The 23447-nt window shown below is 42.2% G+C and overlaps 1 protein-coding gene across 3 annotated transcripts in view; it reads right to left on the minus strand.

Moving 5' to 3' along the window:
- Positions 1 to 23127, minus strand: part of ZBTB5 (zinc finger and BTB domain containing 5) — a 38470-nt gene extending 15343 nt beyond the window's left edge. Inside the window, exon 1 of one of the 3 annotated variants that reach the window (XM_070596291.1) lies at positions 22220 to 23127. Coding sequence is in view for 1 of the 3 variants with exons in the window: in XM_070596290.1 (XP_070452391.1) it covers positions 21694 to 21764 (71 nt within the window). In the remaining 2 variants the exon portion in view is untranslated. Of the gene's footprint in view, positions 1 to 21693 lie in introns of all 3 variants that reach the window. The other 2 variants (XM_070596290.1, XM_070596292.1) reach the window with 2 other exon arrangements.
- Positions 23128 to 23447: the final 320 nt, after the last annotated feature.

Here is a 23447-nt window from a genome sequence, read left to right on the forward strand (position 1 = left end):
TGAAGCCAACAGAGAAGAAAGCAGTAGTACCAAAGCCAAGACCTGATGACGTCAAGATCCTGGGATCCAGCCACAACCGTAGTTACTATCACCCGAAGACTTCCTATTTCATGAGTCAATGAATTCCCCTTTTACCTTAACCTGGTTTATGTTGGACCTCTGCCACATGGTGAGGTTCAAATCATAATCTCAGAAAAATCTAAATAACACGGATAACTTGAAATCTTTTTGGACCTAGAAAGGGGTAATTTAAAAATTCAGTTAGTTTGGCAGGCACACAGATCAATGGAACAGAATTGAGAGCCCAGAAATAAAACCACACATCTACGGACAGCTAATCTTCGACAAAGATACTAAGAACATACAATGGAGAAAGGAAAGTCTCTTCAGTAATGGTGTTGGGAAAATTGAACAGCCACATGTAAAAGAATGAAAGTAGACCATTCTATTACACCACACACAAAAATAAACTCAAAATGGATCAAAGACTTAAAGGTAAGACCTGAAACCATAAAACTTCTAGAAGAAAATACAGCCAGTACATTCTTTGACATTGGTCTTAAAAGGATCTTTTCGAATACCATATCTACTCAGACAAAGGGAAACAAAAGAAAAAATAAACAAGTGGAACTTCATCAGACTAAAGAGCTTCTGCAAGGCAAGGGAAACCAGGATCCAAACAAAAAGACAACCCACCAACTGGGAGAAAATATTTGCAAATCATATATCCGACAAGGGTTAATCTCCATAATATATCAATTCACACAACTGAACAACAAAAAACAACCCGATCAAAAAATGGGCAGAGGATATGAACAGACATTTCTGCAAAGAAGATATACAGATGGCCAGCAGGCACAGGAAAAGATGTTCAACATCACTAATCATCAGGGAAATGCAAATCAAAACTACACTAAGATATCACCTTATATCCATTAGAATGACTATAATCACGAAGACCAAAAATAATAAATGTTGGAGAGGTTATGGAGAAAAGGGAACCCTCATACACTGCCGGTGGGAATGCAAGCTGGTGCAGCCACTATGGAAAACAGTACGGAGATTTCTCAAAACATTAAAAATAGAAATACCATATGACCCAGCTATCCCACTACTGGGTATTTATCCAAAGAACTTGAAATCAACAATTCAAAGAAACTTATGTACCCCCATGTTCATTACTGCATTATTCACAATGGCCAAGATGTGGAAGCAACCCAAGTGCCCATAGCTTGATGATTGGATAAAGATGTGGTATGTGTATATATACACACACACACACACACACACACACACACACACACAATGGAATACTACTCAGCCATAAAAAAAGACAAAAATCATCCCGTTTGCAACAACAGGGATGGACCTTGAGGGTATTATGTTAAGTGAAATAAGCCAGACAGAGAAAGACAAACACCATATGATTTCACTCATATGTGGAAGATAAACATGGAAGTCAGAGATGGATTTCATTCATATGTGGAAGATAAACATACGGACAAAGAGAACTGTTTACTGGTTACCAGGTGGGAGGGGGTTGAGGAGTGGGCACCAAGGGGTGAAGGGGCACATTTACATGGTGACTGACAAATAACAATGTACTACTGAAATTTCACAATGTTGTGAACTATCATAACCTCAATAAAAAAAATGTATTAAAAAATTCAGTTAGTTTGGGAGATACAAAATTTGTTACTCTCTGCTCTGATGGAAGGGAATCATGAGTCAAGATCATGGTTACTCAAAACTCTCAAGGAACTCTAGCAAACTCAGAGGTCCAGTCTAACAGCTATAAAAGAGCTCATGCAGAGAAGATAAGTGTTTTACCAAAAGCTGCATATCTGAGGCCTTCAAACCAAGGAAAAAAGCTTCAGGTGACTACACGAGTCTATACAGCTGGAGGAGATATGGCAGGTAATGTACCAATTTGTAACTGTGTCCGAACCAAAGCAAGTGTACACTACAATATTTACTATCTGCAGGAACAGATTTTTAGCAATTTCCAAACTAAACATAATTAAGAGACATACTTATACCATTGCTCATTACATTAACATGAATAACCAAGAGTTGACTGCTTTCTCAATAGATTTACTTTCCTAATAATGCTTTACCTGGACTAATAAAAAAAGTTCATTTGTGTTCTAGGAGAACAAGCCAGTTAATAGCACATTTTAAACTATCTGATTTATATATTGACCTACCCACATGCTTTTCAATAACATACACAGTTCATAAAGAAAAGTACACCCATACTCAAACATCATCCACTACCATGGCAAGTGAGTCGCCGACTGTCTGCCAGGCAGGACTGCAAAGTTTCCACCTGCAGGAAGTGTTTTAACATTCTAAGGAACTATTAACATTCAATATCCCTAATCTAGATAAAACCCTAGCAGAAAAATAACAGAACTTTTCCTCCACTTGTAGAGACGATATGGATGAAAATAAATGTAAGAAAACAAAACTAGGCAAGGTCCCAGTCAAGCAGGCTAGGATTTTTGACAGGGCTCCATATCCTGGAATCGTGGAATATTCGTCTATGGTTCTGATTTGTCAGAAATGGGAGTAGGAAAAGGCTAGGATTAGGTAGGCACACAGGTGCCCAAGGTTAATCCCAGATCCCAGATCTGTCAGCATGACTAATTTCATAATCTCTCTGGTTCTGCTCCATAAGGGCTGGCTCAGAAACTGGACAGATTAAGTCTATTAAAAAGGGAATCCATCAATGACTAAAGGGCAGCATGGCTGGGAAAGTCAAGCTCATGCCAGAAGCCCTCGGCATCTCACCCTCCCCTCCAACTCTCCCCGCTCGGCCACCTTGTTTTTCAGGTCAGAATTCTTGGGGATTAGCTGACCTAGAACTTCACAACTCAGTTTGAATAAGAAAACGTACTGTGCCCTACTTACATTGCTAGTGCAAACTCACAACACTCTTTCTACTAAAATAGCTTATTGAGGCCAGGGACTATATTTTTGTTCTCTCTTCCAAAGTGCCTGATACATAGCTCAATAAATTAATGAACTTTTTACTGTTATATAGATGAAATACAACACCATATTACCCAACAGTAATTTTTCTCACAGTCCAACGGTCTCTCAAATCAGCCAAAAACCAGCAAGAAAGTCTCAGAATATCCAAAATAAAGATCAAAGCCTGTGTATGAGCGATTTCCTCAGAGGAAACTCCCTCAAGCCTTCACAGTCTTCTGTTGTAAACAAACAAAACTGAAGTTCTTCTAGTTTCCTAACTGAAAATGAGCAACAGCAGTTTTAGAATGAGGGCAACAGGCGACTGCACGCTGACAGCTGCAGACAGACAGCCGCCCCACCAGGGGAGAAAACAGGACCAAGAGCTTGGAGCCATGTACTGGAGGGGCTACACAGCCCTTGAGGTCTCAACAGGCCATGAAGGTGCCTGTATATTTCACACACAAATTCATTCATCCAACGTTTTGAAGTGCTTACACTTCATTCGAGGTTAAGTGCTGTGGAACAGAGATTTGTATGGCCACAGTCCTGTCACAGGTGCTTAGTGGAAACAAGACATACACAAATAACCATATGACAAAGTAGAAAGCATTAAGTGCCACATAAGAGATGAAATGTACTTGATGGCTCAGAGGAAGCAAAGGTTATTTCCAGCTTCGTGGTGGCACTGACAACAGAGCTAGGCATTGGTTTGGATTTGGATAAAGTGAGATGTAAAGTACATTCTAGACAGAGGTAAAGGTGGGGAGAGGTCTGAGGTGGGGGAAGCAATGTGTCCATACTGGCTGAAGAGCAGGTAAGGCTAGAAAGGTAGGTATTGGAGAGTGAACGCTCATAACTGATGTTAATGATTAATCCAAGTCACTGGAAAAGTTAACCACGAGGCACATAATTTTGCACTAAAGACTATCATCACTTTTCAGATAACTTTTGTAAAAAATATTTTAACTCTGGGGCTGGCCCGGTGGCGCAGCGGTTAAGTGCACACGTTCCGCTTCAGTGGCCCAGGGTTTGCCAGTTTGGATCCCAGGTGTGGATAAGGCATCGCTTGGCACACCATGCTATGGTAGTCGTCCCACATATAAAGTAGAGGAAGATGGACAGGGATGTTAGCTCAGGGCCAGTCTTCCTCAGCAAAAAGAGGAGGATTGGCAGCAGTTAGCTGAGGGCTAATCTTCCCCCTCCAACCAAAAATATTTTTAACTCTACCTTTTAAAGTTTAAGCACAGTATCAGTCAGGGTTCTCAGCTGCAGCGACAGAAATGGATTCTAGCTAACCTAAGTATAAAAGTAAGTTGCTGAAAGGTTATTAGTTTGCTCACAGAATTGACAGGAAGGCTGGACATCTGAGCTTGAACTGGGCAGTAAGGATCTGGCCAAAATGCTGTCTCTGTCTGTGCTGGACACTGCCACTACTCAAGAATCCTGACTCTACAGGGAATCTAATCTCTTGCTTTTATTATTGTTATTTAGTTTCGATTCTTAAATACATGTATTTTTTTTAATATTATGCAAGATGAAATTGGAAGTACACTTGAAGTGACTGTGCTGCATGCTAAAATACAATGTTGTCTCAAGGAAGGATATTTGTGCAATTTTTTTTATATATATATATTTTTTATTAAGATTATGATAGTTTACAACCTTGTGAGATTTCATTGTACATTATTGTTAGTCATGTTGTGGGTACACCACTTCACCCTTTGTGCCCTCCCCCCACCCACCCACCCCCTTTTCCCTGGTAACCACCGATCAGTTCTCCTTGTCTATAAGTTAACTTCCACCTATGAGTGGAGTCATATAGAGTTCGTCTTTCTCTGTCTGGCTTATTTCACTTAACATAATACCCTCAAGGTCCATCCATGTTGATGCGAATGGGACGATTTGGTCCTTTTTTATGGCTGAGTAGTATTCCATTGTGTATATATACCATATCTTCTTTATCCAATCATCAGTTGCTGGGCACCTAGGTTGGTTCCACATCTTGGCTATTGTAAATAATGCTGCGATGAACAGAGGGGTGCATGGGATTCTTGGAATTGCTGATTTCAGGTTCTTAGGATAGATACCCAGTAGTGGAATGGCTGGGTCCTAAGGTATTTCTATTTCTAACTTTTTGAGAAATCTCCATACTGTTTTCCATAGTGGCTGCACCAGTTTGCATTCCCACCAACAGCGGATGAGGCTTCCTTTTTCTCCACAACCTCTACAACATTTGTCGCTCTTGGTTTTGGATGTTTTTGACAATCTAACGGGTGTAAGGTGATATCTTAGTGTAGTTTTGATTTGCATTTCCCTGATGATTAGCGATGATGAACATCTTTTCATGTGTCTATTGGCCATCCTTATAACTTCTGTGGAGAAATGTCTGTTCATATCCTCTGCCCATTTTTTGATCGGGTTGTTTGTTTTTTTGTAATTAAGCCGTGTGAGTTCTTTGTATATTATGGAGATTAACCCTTTGTCGGATAAGTGGCTTGTGAATATTTTTTCCCAATTAGTGAGCTGTCTTTTTGTTTCAATCCTGTTTTCCCTTGCCTTGAAGAAGCTCTTTAGTCTGATGAAGTCCCATTTGTTTATTCTTTCTATTGTTTCCCTCAAATGAGGAGTTACAGTGTCCGAAAAGATTCTTTTGAAACTGATGTCAAAGAGTGTACTGCCTATATTCTCTTCCAAAAGACTTATTGTCTCAGGCCTAATCTTTAGGTCTTTGATCCATTTTGAGTTTATTTTGGTGTGTGGTGAAAAAGAATGGTCAATTTTCAATCTTTTGCATGTGGCTGTCCAGTTTTCCCAGCACCATTTGTTGAAGAGACTTTCTTTTCTCCATTGTAGGCCCTCTGCTCCTTTGTCGAAGATTAGCTGTCCATAGATGTGTGGTTTTATCTCTGGGCTTTCAATTCTGTTCCATTGATCTGTGGACCTGTTTTTGTACCAGTACCATGCTGTTTTGATCACTGTAGCTTTGTAGTATGTTTTGAAATCGGGAATTGTGATTCCTTCAGCTTTGTTTTTCTTACTCAGGATTGCTTTAGCAATTCGTGGTCTTTTGTTGCCCCATATGAATTTTAGGATTCTTTGTTCAATTTCTGTAAAGAATGTTCTTGGGATTCTGATTGGGATAGTGTTGAATCTCCAGATTGCTTTAGGTAGTATGGACATTTTAACTATGTTTATTCTTCCAATCCATGTTCATGGAATGTCTTTCCATCTCTTTATGTCGTCGTCAATTTCTTTCAAGAAAGTCTTGTAGTTTTCATTGTATAGCTCCTTCACTTCCTTGGTTAAGTTTATCCCAAGGTATTTTATTCTTTTCGTTGTGATTGTGAATGGGATTGAGTTCTTGAGTTCTTTTTCTGTTAGTTTATTGTTAGTGTATAGAAATGCTACTGATTTATGTATGTTGATTTTATACCCTGCTACTTTGCTGTAGTTGTTGATTATTTCTAATAGTTTTTCTATGGATTCTTTGGGGTTTTCTATATATAAGATCATGTCATCTGCAAACAGCGAGAGTTTTACTTCTTCATTGCCTATTTGGATTCCTTTTATTTCTTTTTCCTGCCGAATTGCTCTGGCCAGCACCTCCAGTACTATGTTGAATAGGAGTGGTCAAAGTGGGCACCCTTGTCTTGTTCCTGTCCTCAGAGGGATGGCTTTCAGTTTTTGTCCATTGAGTATGATGTTGGCTGTGGGTCTATCATATATGGCCTTTATTATGTTGAGGTACTTTCCTTCTATACCCATTTTATTGAGTGTTTTTATCATAAATGGGTGTTGGATCTTGTCTAATGCTTTCTCTGCATCTATTGAGATGATCATGTGGTTTTGTTTCTCATTTTGTTAATGTAGTGTATCACGTTGATTGACTTGCGGATGTTGAACCATCCCTGTGTCCCTGGTATAAATCCCACTTGATCATGGTGTATAATCTTTCTGATGTATTGCTGTAGTCGGTTTGCCAGAATTTTGTTGAGGATTTTTGCATCTACGTTCATCAGTGATATCGGCCTGTAGTTCTCCTTCTTTGTGTTGTCCTTGTCAGGTTTGGGGATCAGAGTGATGTTGGCTTCATAGAATGTGTTAGGGAGTACTCCATCTTCCTCAATTTTCTGGAATAGTTTGAGAAGGATAGGTATTAAATCTTCTTTGAATGTTTGGTAGAATTCTCCAGAGAAGCCGTCTGGTCCTGGACTCTTATTTTTGGGGAGGTTTTTGATTACCATTTCTATTTCCTTACTTGTGATTGGCCTATTCAGATTCTCCATTTCTTCCTGGTTCAGTTTGGGGAGGTTGTTAAGAGTCCAAGAATTTGTCCATTTCTTCTAGGTTGTTCAATTTGTTGGCATATAGTTTTTCATAGTATTCTCCTATGATCCCTTGTATATCTTTGGTATCTGTTGTGATTTCTCCTCTCTCATTCCTAATTTTATTTATTTGAGATTTCTCTCTTCTTTTCTTGGTGAGTCTGGCTAAGGGTTTGTCGATTTTGTTAATTTTTTCGAAAAACCAACTCTTTGTTTCATTGACCCTTTCTACTGTCTTTTTTGTTTCAATATCGTTTATTTCTGCTCTTATTTTTATTATTTCTCTCCTTCTACTGACTCTGGGCTTTGTTTGTTCTTCTTTTTCTAGTTCTGTTAGGTGTCGTTTGAGGTTGCTTATGTGAGCTTTTTCTTGTTTAGTGAGGTGAGCCTGTACTGCGATGAATTTCCCTCTTAGGACTGCTTTTGCTGCATCCCAAATGATTTGGTATGACGTGTTCTCATTTTCATTTGTCTCCAGATAATATTTGATTTCTTCTTTAATTTCTTCAATAATCCATTGTTTGTTCTGTAGTGTGTTGTTTAGTTTCCATTTTTGCACCTTTCTCTGCTTTATTCTTGTAGTTGATTTCTAGTTTCATAGCATTATGATCAGAAAAGATGCTTGATATTATTTCAACTCTCTTGTATTTATTGATGTTTGCTTTGTTTCCCAAAATATGGTCTATTCTTGAGAATGTTCCATGCGCACTTGAGAAGAATGTGTAACTTGCTGTTTTTGGATGAAGTGTTCTATGTATATCTATTAATTCCATCTAGTCTAATTTTTCATTTAATTCTATTATTTCGTTGTTGATTTTCTGTCTGGATGTTCTATCCATTGGTGTTAATGGGGTCTTGAGGTCCCCTCCTATTATTGTATTGTTGTTGATGTCTTCTTTTAGTTCTGTTAGGAGTTGCTTTACAAATTTTGGTGCTCCTGTGTTGGGTGCGTATATATTTATAAGTGTTATGTCTTCTTGGTGGAGAGTCCCTTTTATCATTATATACTGTCCCTCTGTCTTTCTTTATCTGTTTTGCTTTGAAGTCAACTTTGTCTGATATTAGTATAGTGACACCTGCTTTCTTTTGCTCATTATTAGCTTGGAGTATTGTCTTCCATCCCTTCACTCTGAGTCTGTGTTTGTCTTTGGGGCTGAGGTATGTTTCCTGGAGGCAGCATATTGTTGGGTCTTGTTCTTTGATCCATCCTGCCACTCTGTGTCTTTTGATTGGAGAGTTCAATCCATTTACATTTAGAGTGATTATTGAAATGTGGGGGCCTCCGGCTGCCATTTTATCTCTTGTTTTCCGATTCTCTTGCATTTCCTTTGTTTCTCGTCCCATGATTTTTGGATTACTAATTCAGCTATGTAAATTTCTGTATTGGGTGCCTTCTTATTTGTAATTTGTGTCTTTGTTCTTGTTATTTGTTTAGTGGTTACCAGATGGTTAGTATAAAAGATTTCATAGATGAGATACTCCATTTTCTGATAGCCTCTTATTTCCTTAAATTAAAACCTTCTATCGCTTTTCTCTTCCCCTCTAGGTTGTTATTGTCAGATTTTTCCCCTTCTTTCTTGTGTTGTGAGTTTGTGGTTAAAATGACAAGGTTATATTTATTCTTGGTGTTTCCCTTCCTTTTATCTTTAATGTTTTATTTAACTCTTGCTAACCTGTTCTGATGGAGAGCTGCTACTTTCTGTTATTGTCCTTCTACTTATCTCCTTTGCTCTTGGTTTTGTAGCCCCTTTCCTTTTTTTGATTTTTCAGGTATGAGTGTTTTCCTGAGCATTTCCTGAAGAGGAGGTTTTGTGGCAATGAACTCCCTTAATTTTTGTTTATCTGGGAAAGTTTTTATTTCTCCATCGTATTTGAAGGATATTTTCACTGGGTAGAGTATTCCTGGCTGCAGGTTTTTATCCTTCAGAGTTTTGAATATATCATTCCACTCTCTTCTAGCCTGTAAAATTTCTGCTGAGAAATCTGCTGATAGCCTTATGGGGGTTCCTTTGTAGGTTATTTTCTTCTGCCTGACCGCCCTTAGTATTTTCTCCTTGTCGTTGACTTTTGCTAGCTTCACTACTATATGCCTTGGGGTTGGGCTTCTTGCATTGATAAAGTTTGGAGATCTATTGGCTTCTATCACATGAAGTTCCATCTCTCTCCCCAGGTTTGGGAAGTTCTCAGCCATTATTCCTTTGAACAGGCTTTCTGCCCCCTTCTTCTCTTCTCCCTCTGGTATACCTATAATCCTTACGTTGCATCTCCTAATTGAGTCAGATAATTCTCAGAGAGTTTCTTCATTTCTTTTTAGTCTTAGTTCTCTGTCCTCCTCTGCCTGCAGCATTTCTATATTCCTACCTTCCAAATTGCTAATTCTGTCCTCCATATTATCGGCCCTACTGTTCAGTGCGTCTAGATTTTTCTTAATCTCCTCTATTGTGTTCTTCATTTCCAGTATTTCTGTTTGGTTCTTATTTATAGTATCAAACTCTTTTGTGACATAGCTCCTGAACTCGTTGAGTTGTCTATCTGAATTCTTTTTTAACTCATTGAGCTTTTTAATGATGGCTGTTTTGAAGTCATCATCATTTAGGTTATATATTTCATTGTCTTTGGGATTGTTTTCTGGGTATTTGTCATTTTCCTTCTGTTCTGGAGATTTAATATATTTTTTCATGTTGCTTGATGGTGTAGATTTGTGCCTCCGCATAGAGATAGAGTTTAGTTACTGCTTGTACTTGTTTCTACTGGTGTGGTGGGGGAACAGCTGTTTATACTGCACCGACCAGGAACCCTATCAGCTGTTGCTAACTGGGCCTGGGCCCCTCCTCGTAGTCACAGTGGTCCTGTGGGGTCCCTCTTCAGCTGTGGGGGCAGTCACAAGGGGGCTTCAGGCTGCTGGTGCCTACTGTTGTAGACCACCTAGCCGTGCTCCCTCCTTAGGGTCTGCAGTGGTGTTATGGGCTTTCCCAGCGGCCAGGGACAGGATCTCCTATATTTGCAGCTCTGTCACTGTCGGCGCCCACAAAATCTCACTTGTCCACTATAGGTCACAGCAGAGCTATGGGCATCTTCTGCAGTCTGTGGTTAGCTCAGCTAGCTATGCTACTTTTGTCCCAGGGTCTTCCAGCCTTGTGGTTGCTGGGAAGGGGCTCTCTAATAGTGCTGTGCAGAGGCTTTCACTGAGGCTGCTGTGAGACTGTAGAGTTTCCCCCTGGGCCACGGAGCCAGGGCGCTGGAACTCCACCCAGCCCCAGTCCTCTCCCCCAGGATCTTGGGGAGCCCCTTGCCCTGTCTGGGGGACAGCCGGAGACCGTGAGTTCAGTGGCGGCTGGCCAGCTGCTGCCCTGCCTGGGATTCTCCTCTTTGGGACCCTCCCAGCATTCTGAATGCTGGGCAGAGCCTCTCCACTAATGGCAAGTAGAGGCTTTCCCTGCTGCCAGAACGGAACCCTGGAGATCCCCCCTGGGCCATGGAGCTGGCCGCTGGAACTCCACCCAGCCCCAGTCCTCTCCCAGGAGATCTCTGGTAGCCCTGTGCCCCGACCAGGCGACAGCCGCAGTCTGTGAGATCGGCGGCGGTGGCTGGCGGGCTGCTGCCCCGTTTGGGAGTCTCTTAGGGAGCCTCTTGGCGCTGTGGATGCTGGGCGGGGCCTCTCTGCTAATGGCGAGTAGAGGTTTTCCCTGCCGCCTCCGGTGTGGGACCCTGGAGTTTCCCCCTGGGCTTAGGTGTAATCGCGGGGGGCTTAGGTAGGGCTATGGTCACCTGTTTCCACTGTTGCTCCTCTGGTGTGCGCACCCTCCTGCCCTTGGTGTGTGGCGATGTTCTGGGGGCGTCCGCTGGAAGAAAGCCGCTTGCAGGTACTAGGCTGTTCAGGGGTTGGGGTTGGAGAGTTTTCACCTATCTCCACCTCCTCCCGGGGGGAAGTCCGTCCGCCTTCCGATATATAGCAGCACGGATGTCTCAGGCATCCTGAGATGCTATATGGATATCCTTTGTTAAGCGATGAATGTCCAATTAGTTGTAGATTCCAAGGGGGAGAGACAAAGAAAACTACTCACGCTGCCATCTTGGTGACGTCCCCCCAGATATTCGTGCAATTTCTGAGTTGTAAGCTGAACTAATTGTTTTCATGGAACACCATTATAACTTGGAGAACAAATGACAAACTACGGTTATTCAGATTTGAGTATGTGCCAGACATTTTCTTGAAAATGAATGAAATGAATGAAATGAGATTGCATTTCAAGGAAAACAACTTAGGGTATTTTTTGCCTATGATAAAATTCAAGCTTTCAGGAGAAAATTAGAATTTTTGAAAATGTGTATCTGTCACTGTGAACTTGACAGTTTCCCAACTTGCAAACCCTTTTCATGAGATCACTGGTGATATTAATGAAATGTGATTTTTTTTAATATTGTATAATAAATGTGCCAACACTTGGAAGATCTGCATAGCTCAGTGAATCAATATTTTCCAAATGACCACTGTTATAACCATGATGTTACAAAATAAGATATGGGTAAAAAAATTCATTTGAAGTGCAAGATATAAACTAATGTATTTTAATGTAACTGAATATGAAAAGTTCATTGATATGGTTTCAGATTCCACATTGCAACTAACCACTTAAGAAAATACCATTTGCCGAGTCTTGTTATAGTATCAAAAAAGCACATCCAGGGCCAGCCCAGTGGCATAGTGGTTAAGTTCACACGCTCCTCTTCAATGGCCCAGGTTCACAGGTTTGGATCCCAGGTGTGAACTGACACCACCCATCAGTCATGCTGTGGTGGTGACCCACATACAAAAAGTGGAGGAAGATTGGCACAGGTGTGAGCTAAGGGCTAATCTTCCTCAAGGAAAGAAAGAGGAGGACTGGCAACAGATCTTAGCTCACGGTTAATCTTCCATAGGAAAAAAAAATAGCATATCCAAAATTACCTGAAAAAACTACTAAAATACTCCTCTCTTTTCCAACTACATATTTGTATGATGCTGGACTTTTCTTGGTATACTTTAATCAAGAGTACATCACAATACATAAAGCAACTATTAACAAACCTAAAAGAAGATGTCAAAAATAACACAATAATAGTAGGGGACCTCAACACCCCACTCACATCAATGGACAGATCATCCAGATAGAAAATCAACAAGGAAACAGTGGAGCTAAACAAAAAGCTAAAACAGTTGGACTTAATAGACATATATAGAACACTTCATCCAAAAACAGCAGAATACACATTCTTCTCAAGCGCACATGGAACATTCTCAAGGATAAACCATACGTTGCGGAACAAGGCAAGCCTCTACAAATTTAAAAAAACAAATAATAACAAGCATCTTCTCTGATCATAGTGCTATAAAGCTAGAAATTAATTACAAGAAAAAAGCTGAGAAAGGCACAAAGATGTGGAGACTAAACAATATGCTATTGAACAAGCAATGGATCATTGAAGAAATTAAAGAAGAAATCAAAAAACACCTGGAGACAAATGAAAATGATAACATGCCATACCATCTTAACAAACAAGAAAAATCCCAAATAAGCAATCTTAAACTACACCTAACTGAATTAGAGAAAGAAGAACAAACAAAGCCCAAAGTCAGTAGAAGGAGAGAAATAATAAAAATCAGAGCAGAAATAAATGCTATTGAAACAAAAAAGGCAGTAGGAAGGATCAATGAAACAAAGAGCTGGTTCTTTGAGAAGATAAATAAAATTGACAAACCCCTAGCCAGACTTACAAAGAGAAAAAGAGAGAAAGCTCAAATAAACAAAATCAGAAATGAAAGAGGAGAAATAACAAGAGACTCCGCAGAAATACAACGGATTATAAGAGAATACTACGAAAAACTATATGCCAACAAAATGGATAACCTAGAGGAAATGGATAAATTCTTGGACTCCTACAATCTCCCAAAGCTTAGTCAAGAAGCAGCAGACAATGTGAACAGACCAATCACAAGGAAAGAGATTGAAACAGCAATCAAAAGCATCCCAAGAATAAACCCCCAGGAGCAGATGGCTTTCCTGGGGAATTCTACCACACTTTCAGAGAGGATTTAATACCTATCCTTTTCAAGCTATTCCAAAAAATTAGGGAGGATGGAACACTTCCTAACACATTCTACGAGGCCAACATCACGCTGATACCAAAGCCTGACAAGGACAGCATGAAAAAGGAGAAATACAGGCCTATATCGCTGATGAACACAGATGCAAAAATTCTCAACAAAATTTTGGCAACCTGAATTCAGCAATTCATCAAAAGGATCATACATCATGATCAAGTGGGATTCATACCACGGACACAGGGATGGTTCCACATCCGCAAGTCAATCAATGTTATATACCACATCAACAAACTGAGGAATAAAAACCACATGATCATCTCAACAGATGCAGAGAAAGCATTTGACAAGATCCAACAGCCATTTATGATAAAAACTCTGAACAAAACAGGGATAGAAGGGAACTACCTCAACATAATAAAGGCCATATATGACAAACCCACAGCCAACATCATACTCAACAGGCAAAAACTGAGCGCCGTCTCCCTGAAAACAGGAAAGAGACGATACCCTCTATCAACACTCTTATTTAACATAGTACTGGAGGTTTTGGCCAGAGCAATTAGGCAAGAAAAAGGAATAAAAGGAATCCAAATAGGGTGGAAAGAAGTGAAACCCTCCCTGTTTGCAGACGACATGGTCTTATACATAAAAAACCCCAAAGAATCCATTGGAAAACATTTAGAAGTAATCAACAACTACAGCAAAGTTGCAGGGTATAAAATCAATTTACATAAATCAGCAGCTATAACTATAACATATAAACATAGTTTATATATATAGTGTATATATATATGTATAGTATATATATATATACAGTATATATATATATGTTTATATAAACATATAAACATATAAACATAGTTAAAATGTCCATTCTACCTAAAGCAATCTACAGATTCAACGCCATCCCAATCAGATTCCCAATGACATTCTTTATAGAATTAGAACAAAGAATCCTAAAATTCATATGGGGCAACAAAAGACCCCGAATTGCTAAAGCAATCCTGAGAAAAAAGAACAAAGCTGGAGGCATCACAATCCCTGACTTCAAAACATACTACAAAGCTACAGTAATCAGAACAGCATGGTACTGGTACAAAAACAGGTGCACAGATCAATGGAACAGAATTGAAAGCCCAGAAATAAAACCACACATCTATGGACAGCTAATCTTCGACAAAGGAGCTGAGGGCCTACAATGGAGAAAAGAAAGTCTTTTCAACAAATGGTGCTGGGAAAACTGGAAAGCCACATGTAAAAGATGAAAATTGACCATTCTTTTTCACCATTCACTAAAATAAACTCAAAATGGATCAAAGACCTAAAGCTGAGACCTGAAACCATAAGGCTTCTAGGAGAAAATGTAGGCAGTACACTCTTTGACATCAGTATTAAAAGGATCTTTTCGGACACCATGTCTTCTGAGACAAGGGAAACAATAGAAAGAATAAACAAATGGGACTTCATCAGACTAAAGAGCTTCTTCAAGGCAAAGGAAAACAGGATTGAAACAAAAAAACAACCCACTAACTGGGAAAAAATATTTGCAAGTCATACATCTGACAAAGGGTTAATATTCATAACATATAAAGAACTCACACAACTCAACAACAAAAAATCAAACAACTCGATCAAAAAATGGGCAGGAGACACGAACAGACATTTCTCCAAAGAAGATATACGGATGGCCAATGGGCACATGAAAAGATGTTCATCATCGCTGATCATCAGGGAAATGCAAATCAAAACTACACTAAGATATCACCTTACACCCGTTAGATTGGCAAAAATATCCAAAACAAATAGTAACAAATGTTGGAGAGGTTGTGGAAAAAAGGAAGCCTCATCCACTGTTGGTGGGAATGCAAACTGGTGCAGCCACTATGGAAAACAGTATGGAGATTCCTCAAAAATTAAAAATAGAACTACCACACAATCCAGCTATCCCACTACTGGGTATCTATCCAAAGAGCTTGAAGTCAGCAATTCCAAAAGTCCCATGTACCCCAATGTTCACTGCAGCATTATTTACAATAGCCAACACGTGGAAGCAACCTAAGTGCCCACCAACAGGTGATTGGATAAAGAAGATGTGGTGTATATATACAATGGAATACTACTCAACCGTAAAAAAGAACAAAATCATCCCATTTGCAACAACATGGATGGACCTTGAGAGAATTATGTTAAGTGAAATAAGCCAGATAGAGAAGGACAATCTCTGTATGACTCCACACATATGAGGAATTTAAAAATGCAGACAAAGAGAACAGATTAGTGGCTACCCGGGGAAAGGTGGGGTGGGGCGTGGGCACAAAGGATGAAGGGGTGCACCTACAACACGACTGACAAACAAGAATGTACACCTGAAATTTCACAAGATTGTAAACTATCATTAACTCAATAAAAATATTTTTTTAAAAAAAGAGTACATCACAATAAATTGAATACAGAAGCAAGTATGGGAATCCACCTGCCTTGTATTAAGTTAGACATTAAAGAGATTTGCAAAAAAACATAAAATAATGTCACTCTGAACATTCCCGATGTTCAGATCTTGGTTTCAAATACTATTCTCTAATAAAAAGGACCAGCGCTCCTTGGAGAAATGGCTGATTCTAGGACTGGGGCAGGAAACATACAAGATAGGCCTGCAGAATCTTGCAGTGCCAGAAATAAGGAAGTACTTCAAACAAACAAATGAGACAATGGGAGTATGTGAAAGTGACATAGGACCCAACAGAAGAAAGTGCTCTCAAAGGCCAAAGATAGAAGAATTTGGTTAAGAAGATAAAAAAATAGTATTGGATTATAACCCAAAGTATAAAATAAATATTCATAGGTTCATACTGATATAAATGATTAAATAAATGGAAAAGGAGACAAATCTCCTGTGCACAAGAATTCCAAAAAATTTAGGTAGATATTCTGTCCTCAAGGAAATGGAGCATAACTCCCCACTCCTAAAGTGTGGGCTGTGAAGAATGACTTCCTTCCAGAGTGCAATATGGAAAGGGTGGGGAAAAGAGTAACTTTACACTGAAGAAATCTGACAAACTCTATCTCAGCCAGGTGGCCAAGGGCAACAGCAACGGTGATGAATCATGTTGACAGTATGCATCACATGTTGATGTGATGAGAATGGCACTTTACCTCTGTGGTCTTCCCCCTCCAAAACCCATAACCCAGTCCAACCATGAGAAAAACATCACACAAATCCCAATTGAGGGACTTCTGCAAAATATCTGACCAGTACTCCTCAAAACCATCAAAGTCATCGGAAACAAGGAAAGTAGGAGAAACTCACAGTCAAGAGGATCCTAAAGAGATAAGATGACTAACATAATGTGCTATCTTCAATGAGGTCTTCGAAAAGAAAAAGAACAAGAGGTAAAAACTAAGGAAACCTGAATCAAGAATGGACCTTAGTTAATACAAATGTATCAATAATGTTTCACTAGTTATAACTAATGTGTCACACTAATGTAAGATGTTAATCATGGGGAAACTGGGTGTAGGTATATGGGAACTCTCTGTACTATCTTCACAAAGTGTTCTAAAAAGTAGTTTATTATTTTTCTTAAACGTTATTCTTTTCACTATTTATTTTGGAACATATTTATGTTAACAAAAAATGGATTTATTATTTCTGACGAATGAATAAAGTTTTTTTCTCAATTTTAGTTTCTAACATGTTAAATACTGAAAGCTATAACTCACAAAAAAGCTCTTTGGAGTCATCAATAATTTTTAAACGTGCAATAAATGTGCAAAGGAATCCTGAGATCAAAAAGTTTGAAAACCACTGAAGTAGATAAGTTTCACATATATGGAAAATGCATTTTTGGAGCATCTCAGTCTTCCAAAATATAAGATAAATGAGACTTTAGTGTAAAGACAGCCTTCAATTTATACATATATTGTGCTACTCAAGTTTGCAAAATAAATTGATTAGCATTTTCTCAGCAATAATTTTTTCAGCAAAAAAAAGTGATCTTCCAGGATCACTCACAAAGTATGCCTTTAACTTGTTACTAGGGTAGCAAATTGTCAAAGCACCAGTGCAGTGTAAGTAACCGCACCACACTTACTACTATAGTTGGGTGGTAGAGGGTTGGCTGAGTGGCATGAAAGGGCTGGATGCCTATTAAGAGCCAGGATCTGCAGGTTCTTTACATACTTTCTCTCTTACGGATGACTGTCAAGCACTGACTGTCCTCCCCATGTCTAGGACCAACATCACCCAACTAGTACTGGAAGCGAAGGTGAGGAGATATGAACCTAGGCCCAACTATGAATCCTCACTTTGCAGTAACGGGACAGCCCCCAGTAAGCCACGGGCCAGGAGGCTGATGACAGGATACTTAGAGCAGAGAGACTATGTAGTAAAGAGTGTGAGCAAAGACTAGGAAGACTGGAAGGAGACTGGGAGGAGTTTAGGGCATGAAGCTGAAAAGCAGGTTCAGGGTCAAGGACTGGAGGTGAGAGTGAAAAGGCAGGTGTGTAAAATAACAGCTAAGGGAGTGACAATTGGAGCAAAGGTTCTGGAAGAGGTGGCAGGAAGGGGTTTTTCTTCTCCTCTCTTACTCAAACCCACCCTTGCTGCCAATGCCACATGCCGCCACCACAGACCACACTGCCAAGCCTTCATCACTGCCGAGAGAGCCCGGTTTGGAAGGTCAGGAGATGCCTTCTCCTCCCACTGCCCCCTGCCATGGCTCCTCCCCAACCCTGCCTTACATGAGGCTGGTGCCCAACAAGAATCAGGGATCAGAGCTCTGGGGAGAAGGGAAGGGTGACAGAATACATTCCTGGCAGCAGGGTCACTTGTTGAAGGGGGAAAATCTTGGCCCACCCAACCCTGTTAGGGAAGTGGTCTGTCAGGGTGGCGGCCCACCAGCAGAGTGCTGTCTGAAAGATGGGCATGCCCAAGACAGTCACTTAATGACAGAGTCTGAAGACATTTAAACTTCAAAATAATTTACGACAAATTTCACTGCTTTATCCTGTTTAGAATTTTACATTTACACTGTAACTGACCTAGAAATTTCCCTTTCTCGGGTACTACATTTTCTAAAAGTTAAAATGAATTTTAAAAATTAAATTAAATTGGGGCTGGCCCCGTGGCCAAGTGGTTAAGTTTGCGCGCTCCGCTGCAGGCGGCCCAGTGTTTTGTTGGTTCGAATCCTGGGCGCAGATATGACACTGCTCATCAAACCATGCTGAGGCAGCGTCCCACATGCCACAACTAGAAGGACCCACAACGAAGAATATACAACTATGTACCGGGGGGCTTTGGGGAGAAAAAGGAAAAAAAATTAAATTAAAATTTTAAAAAAACATTAAATAAGAAAATGAAGAGCCAGCTGGCCGATTATCTACATAAAAGAACATGTGTAGCCAGTTACCACTCTAAAGATCACACAAACTTCACAAAGACATCCAAAAATCCACAGAAACCAACTATCAATGGCTTCTTTTAGCTGCTTATAAATCTGAGACTATATCTATTTTAACATCTGTTTAAGAAGTCTAAATATATTTGCCCTCTATTATTTAGAAAATGCTGCCTGCCACCCATCCCAGTTGCCCCCCTCTCACAGCCTTTTCAGTAATTTTTAAAAACAGCTTCCATTGCCTTTTACCCAACAGATCAAGAAACATATTTCTTAATTAAAAAAACTAAACTTTTATGAAGAAGAAAGCTATGCCGAAGCATTGGAATGCTATTACTGATGGTGCCTTTCCAGCAGAGAAGATGAAAAATGGATTTGATTTCTTATACTTAGTTTACCTTCAAAGCAGTCTATTTCTTTAGTTCTGAATCATTCATCAAATCAAGTGTTCAGCAAGTGACTAATACTTTACCTGTTGAGTTGCTTTTGATGTTCTACTCAAAATAAAGAATACAATGTATGTTACCAAGCGTGTTTAGATTTTTGTATTATCTGTGGGTTTCTCTCACAACTGAACCTCAAAACAATGGGTTTTCTTCTCCCTGCCCTTCCTCAAATCCTCTCTGCAGGAGAGACGAAAACAGAAGTACTAAAACATTGAACGTCTTGCATTTTTAGAGGAAGACAACCGAGCGGACTTTTATAGTTGACTAATTAAGAGGTACTGAAAAATCAATCACACCAAGTCAACAATATCACATACAGAAGAAAAGGGGGAGCAATTCACCCTAATCATTTTAAACTTAAGACGTTGGACATAAAGCATTTGTAAACTTATCATGTACACAAAGTAACAGACTACCAAGTAAAATTTCCAAAGAGCTGACCCACCACCCAATCATACTTTAAAGTTTATAATAAAACACTGTATTTGTTAATTTCCATTTATAAAAGAAAAAAATTTCACTTCCAATAAGATTCCTTTCAACAACAAACTCCTTCAGAGTACAAAGGCACATTTGGAAAATTGGTTACAATTACAATGAATACAAACGTCTTTCAACTGTATCAAATTTCATTAAATCTAAGATGCCAACGACTATAAAATACAACATTATTTTATGTAACATTAGGAAAGGAAAAAAGCTGCCAATTAAGCTATGGCATAATGCTTGCTTATGGCATCGTTTCAAGATTAAAATATGAACAAAATGTGGTTTAGAATCAAAGAAGTACTGGAACCTTAAACACTATCACCCAAATATATAGGAGAACAGAAGGAAAATTACCTACAGATAAAATAATCTTGGATACTACGACAGCAATCTATTTACACCTAGTATATTACAATAAAGTCACACTCCAACACATATTCCTAATGTTTGAGCTGTCGGAAATATAAATCAAAGCTTTTAGCAATTATATGTATAATTAATCAAATGAAAGTCACTCCCCAAAATTGAATCTTGAGATTAAAGCCACTATTCAGTGATGAAAACAACCGTAAAGAGCAATAGTTCCCTCAGAAACAGCTGGTCTTTGAGCATATGAGCAGTTCACTTCACACTTAGACAACAGCTACAGTGTAGTGTTACATTCCACTCCACCTGCTACACTAACAAAAACTGGCTCCACTAGACGGCATCCATATTTGAGAAGTGTCAGGTACAGCAAAAGAGCGTATGATTTACATCCTTAAAACTGACAGAGGGGAAAAGTGTTTGTTTACAACAAACTTACATTTTAAAAAAAGTTGAAACCTAATATGGAATCAAGACCTTGGGTTTTTCTTTTCTCTTTCCAAGGAAAACTGAGGCAGATTCAAGATTCTGTGCCAGCTCTACAGCAAGCTATATCATATCTCACCGTACGGAGGATATTTTTAAGTCTTATCCACACCGAAAACTCCAATTCAATATAATTCATGCTAAATACTTTAAACACTAAAACACATTCATTTTGTTTTCAAGTCATTTAAAAAAAAATTACGTCAACTGGTGATAATCTTGTGCCAAAGTCTCTTTTGAGAGCATGGACCTCTAAATTCAGGAAAACACCCCACTATAAGATGCTTTTCTTCCCAATTTTATCACTTTCAGAATTCTGCTCGAGACACCTCAATTAACCAGAAAACAGCTTGCGAGTATACCCAGCTAACTATACAATGTATTGATACAATTTTTAGGAGAAAGAAAGCAAGCGAAAACAAGTTGAGTTCAGGACTCTTTAAAAAGTCCTGGCTCATTTATTCAGCAAAACCCAAGGGCCCCGAACAGGTCAGTCACCAAGCCAGCGGCGGTGGCCGGGCCGGTCTTCCCAGGGTCGCCGGGATCTCCAGAGGGGCTTAAAGCAACAGCGGGAGGCCTTCCCTCGGTTCAGGGGCTGTTCTCCAAACTTCCCCCGCCTCTGCTCTCCTGCCTACTGCCCACCGCCCTCCCCACGAAATCGCGAGGCCTTGGCAACGAAAAGCAAGCGGTCCAGCAGCGAAGGGAACCCCGCCCACCCTCTTTAAAGAGCCAAGGCACCGCCCCCGCGTCACCCAGCACCGAGGCACGGCCTTCTCTTCGCCTCTCAGGAGAGGGCCCCCCGCGATGCAGCGCCTTCTGCTCACTACAACTGAACAGCATGTGGACACATTTTGAGAAACTGCTTCAGCTCTTCTATTCTAATTACTCAGAACCGGAGCATACTACTTGGTAATCAAGACTTCACTGTGCATTTAACACACAATTTTCCTCCCAATAGGATATTCACAACTGGTCCCCTATGGGGAAACCAGCTTCCACGTACCCCGACTACTCCGGAACGCGGACCCGACGGCGCAGCAAGCCCCCCGCCCTCCGGCCCGCACTCGCGGCGCTCCCGGCTTCGGTACCAACCCGCCCGGCCCCCAAAGGGCGCCGCGTCTCACCTCCGCCCCCCACGCCCCTCGGCCTGCAACCAACGCCACCACCACTCGTCCCCGGAAGACAAGCCGGGCATTCCACAGCACTGCTCCGCCCCTCCGGGGCACCGCCGCCTGCGACCCCGGCCGCCTCGGCCTTGCTCTGGCGACACAAACCTCGTCGCTCAAGGAGACCGAGACCGGGCGCATGGGAGCCACCCGACCCCATCCCGTAGCGGGACAGGGCCTGTCTTCACCCCGCCAGGCGCTGGGCCGGGAGGCCTTTCCTGCCCCATCCCGGGAAACAGCGCCGTCCGCCCGCGATCCGCGGGGCCAGAGCCCCCGCCCCAGCCGGCAGGAGACAGCCTGGCGTCGGGACACGGGGGACGCCTGCGCAGAAGAACGCGCCCGGCCCCTCCGCCACGCAGGGTAACAATACCCCTCAGAAAGACCGGCTGGGGGACGCCGCGCGCGCCCCGACGCGTCCCGGAGCGCAACCGTCCGCACGTGAGTGCGCGCGCCACCGCCGCTCCCGCTGACAGGGTCGCCTCACCTGCGCCGGGCTCCGCCCCCCTTGTCGCTGGAGGAGGTGGTGACCCTTCTCCGACCCGACCCGACAGTGTCGGAGGCGGGAACGTCCAGGCCGGCGTCTCCGTGATGGGATTTCCTCCCGCTTCCGCCCAGCCCCGCCCACCCCGCCTCTCGGCCCCCAGCTCCTTCAGGCCGCCCGCCGCCGCACTCTGAGAACACCGCGGCGGCGGCAGACAGCGAACGGAAGTGACGCGATGCGACCTCGCCGGCTCCTCCACCCCTCCGCCCCTCCGGCCGAGGTGCGACCAATCAGCAGGGGCGGGGGCGGGGCCGAGCAGAAATGCAGCCAGCCGGCGCGCGGGTTGCGGAGGCATTTACTCGGCCGCCGGCGCGGTGACCAATACACGGTCCCAGGAGCCTCGCTGTGTTTACTACCGACCGAATCCATGAGCGCTGTGGCCAATCACCGTTTGCCGTGCAACAATGTAGACTGTTGTCAAACGCCTTTTAAGGCGGGATGTGGCGCTGCAGGTTGGACTGCAGAGGAGTCCTGTGTGCCGCTGTCCGTCGGCGACCGTCGCGGCTGAGGACAGCCGGTTTTCCGCCTCGCTGCGCCAGTCGGAGTCACGCCGGCCTGCAGGCTGCGCGAGCGGTCGGCGGGCCCCAGAGTGGCGCGTCCCCCGGGCACTGGGCCCGGAGGTTTTCTCCGCGCTCGGCTGCGGGGACCCCCGGCGCCCTGGCCCAAGCGAGTTCTCTTCGGGAGCCCGCACACGCACCCGGGTCGAAGTTCAGTTCCCACCTCGTAGACTTTGGAAAAAAGAAAATGAAATTCCAAGACGTTCTTGGGTTGAATTAAGCCAAAATCCAGGCTGAAAAAGCTGAACCAGCAGTGCCGGCCGTCTAACGGCTGTGTTCGCTCCGCCCCTCTTCGGTCCCGGCGCCGGCGCCTGCGGAGTGTGCCGGCTCCCCACCGGCCCGGGGCTCCGCGTTCGGCGCCGCGGGTCCAACAGGCCTGCAGGCTCCGGGACCAAGCCTCCAAAACAACGCTGGAATCGCTGTGGGCCGCCGCCGAAAAGGGCAGGCTCCGGGCCCCGAGCCGGGGAAGAGCCGTCCGCCCGGTGCAGAGGGGAGAGGAAGAGCCGCGAGGGGCCCGGCGGGGCTCCGGGACCGGCAGGCCCAGCGAATGGGAGCTATTTTGAAAATGGGGCACTTCACTTTTTCAGAAACTAACACCCAAATATCAGTCCAGT

Source organism: Equus przewalskii, chromosome 26 (genome assembly GCF_037783145.1).
Source record: "Equus przewalskii isolate Varuska chromosome 26, EquPr2, whole genome shotgun sequence".
NCBI classification, from domain to species: Eukaryota; Metazoa; Chordata; class Mammalia; order Perissodactyla; family Equidae; genus Equus; species Equus przewalskii.